Source organism: Myxine glutinosa, chromosome 11 (genome assembly GCF_964187855.1).
Source record: "Myxine glutinosa chromosome 11, kmMyxGlut1.1, whole genome shotgun sequence".
Taxonomy (NCBI): domain Eukaryota; kingdom Metazoa; phylum Chordata; class Myxini; order Myxiniformes; family Myxinidae; genus Myxine; species Myxine glutinosa.
The window spans coordinates 15878367-15880719 of NC_136271.1; the positions used below are offsets into that span (position 1 = coordinate 15878367).

Genomic DNA, 2353 nt, shown 5'->3' on the forward strand with positions numbered 1-2353 from the left:
GCCTTTCCTGGGCAAACGCTCCGGGATAATATGTATATATATTGCTGCCCGATAAACGGGCTTTTCAGAGTGCCTGAGTGTTTGGTTTGATTAAAGCAACTCGGATGAATTCCAGCTTTTTGTCGCGTCCATTCTTCCGATCGACGTGGGAGCCCCAGCTCCTTCAAAATCACATTTTAATGAGAAATTTAGGTTGAAAAAATATATATAATTCAAAAAACAACCCCTCAGCACATATATGATACATACGGGAGGGGTAGGTGCAGCCTGGAAGTTTGGGACGTTACCTCACCACCATGAAATTCAAAACACCTCACCACCACGTAATTCAAGTTAGTCCATGTCGGCATGTGGCCATGTGGCCATGTGGTATGTACGCCCTCTAGTCTATAATATAACTCCATGATGTTCTTGTTACATCATTACCTCCAAACAGAGAGAGATCCATTCGAATCCCTCACTTTCCATAAACCCCATTTACCATGCCATTTGATAATTATTACAGAAAGTGTAAAACAACACACGTTCCAACTCACTGCGCATTAAATCACAGCTTTTCCTTCCTTCTTCGATTTCCACTTCTTCATCATTTGGCGAATGTCAGGTGTGGTAAACTCGTTTTATTCACCACATTAAGGCGAGTCGCAATGTTACAGCTCCAGTCAGCATGAAGCTCACCGGAAGATTTCTTATGTAACACCGCAAGCTTTATAAAACGATGGTGGTTAAACGAACACCAAAAACTCTTCCTCTTCCTTTTCCAGACCGCGACAGCAGTTTCATCACACGCCGCGACTCAGTTCGACCGCGTCACGTCACGTCATGTCACGTGATGCAGTTCGACCGCGTCACGTCACGTCATGTCATGTCACGTGATGCAGCTTCACCTCAGTCTTTGAAGGCTCATTTCTGACATAAAAGAGATGCAGGCAAAAGTACTGTTAACTGTTTTAACGGAGCAATTTCTAAAAGTGTATAAATCCTCTGGTTGCGTCCATTGTTTATCCAAGATCTACTGCGAGCTAAACATACCACCCTCTATATACTTAAAAATAAGAGAATAAAGCAGACTTATCGGATGTTTTGAATCGTTTCGGAAATTCTGACAGGATAACCGGCTTAAATTACCCAGGAGTGTTTTGTCCTTGCCTCGTGTTTTGCCGCTTCTCCATTATTGTTGTCGGGTTCGATTCTCTTGTACTTGGAGTGATCGGCTGCGCACGTTTTTTAAATCGAAGGAGTAAAAGCTTGGACCTGTAATTTTGTACATACAACAGGGCCCAAGATCATTTTATTGGATATACAATGCTTGATGTAATCCGGCACTTTTTAAAGCAAGATTAAAAATAAATACTAAATGTCGAGGTGAATGCCAGGAGAGCCAGTCTGCATCGGTACACAAGACAAAGTTGCTTCAGATCAACCGGAAGTTGCTAAGATAATTTATCACAAGCAGAAGAAAAGCGTATTATTATTTATTTTTGTATACAAGATCGACGCTCGTGCAAGAGCCAACATTAATCACAAAAAAACAAACTGACACATAAAACATATAATAAAGGGAGCAGGAGAAGATGGTGGAGAGAGAGGGAAGCACACAAGTACAACGGTAGAGAACATCGACATCGGGAGATCTGTGGGAGGATGAGGGTTTGGGGGGAGGCGTGGGAAGGTGAGTGGGAGAGGTATAAAACACATGGACACTGCTAGGACTTCCAGGAAAGAAGTTGGTATTCCAAAAAAGTGGATTTGGGGTGAATTACCGGGGGTAGAAAACATCAAGGTTTTGGATGGGGGAAGATAAGAGATGGTAGTGAAGAACTGTTTTAAAGACCGGGAGGGAGGAGTGGGATTGAAGAGAGTGAGGGAGTTTGTTTCAGAGGCGGGAGAAAAGAGGAATGAAAGAGTGAAGGTGAGCAGAGTCTTGGTTTTGGCAGTTTAACCAGAAGAGGGTTGCTGGCAGATCTTGTACGACCTGTAGGAATATTTGGAGGACAGAGCACAGACAGAGCAGGGGGAGCAAGGCCGGAGAGGAGTCGGTAGAAGACGGAAAGACCACCAACCTGCCTACGGTGAGTGAGTGAAAGGCCCTCAGACTTAACTTAATCGTGGGAGATTGCAATGATTTTTAAAGCTTTGGTTTCAACAGCGTGAAGATGAGCTATGTGTGAGGCAGAAGCACCAACCCAGAGGGGAGAGCAGTATTCCATTGAGCTGGGGATGAAAGCTTTGTTTGTGGTGATGAGCTCAGCTGTGCCAAAGAAGGACTTCGTACGACGCAGGATGCCCAGTCGGCGACTGGCTTTGGAGGCCAGCTTGGAAATGTGGTTTTCCCAGGAAGGATCATGGCAGA

At 44.4% G+C, this 2353-nt stretch overlaps 1 protein-coding gene across 1 annotated transcript in view; it reads right to left on the reverse strand.

Annotated features, from left to right (window-relative positions):
* Positions 1-762, reverse strand: part of LOC137436438 (arylsulfatase B) — a 128596-nt gene extending 127834 nt beyond the window's left edge. The window contains exon 1 of the mRNA XM_078786424.1: positions 537-762. Coding sequence (XP_078642550.1) covers positions 537-543 — 7 coding nt within the window. The 5' untranslated portion in view covers positions 544-762. The remainder of the gene's footprint in view (positions 1-536) is intronic.
* Positions 763-2353: the final 1591 nt, after the last annotated feature.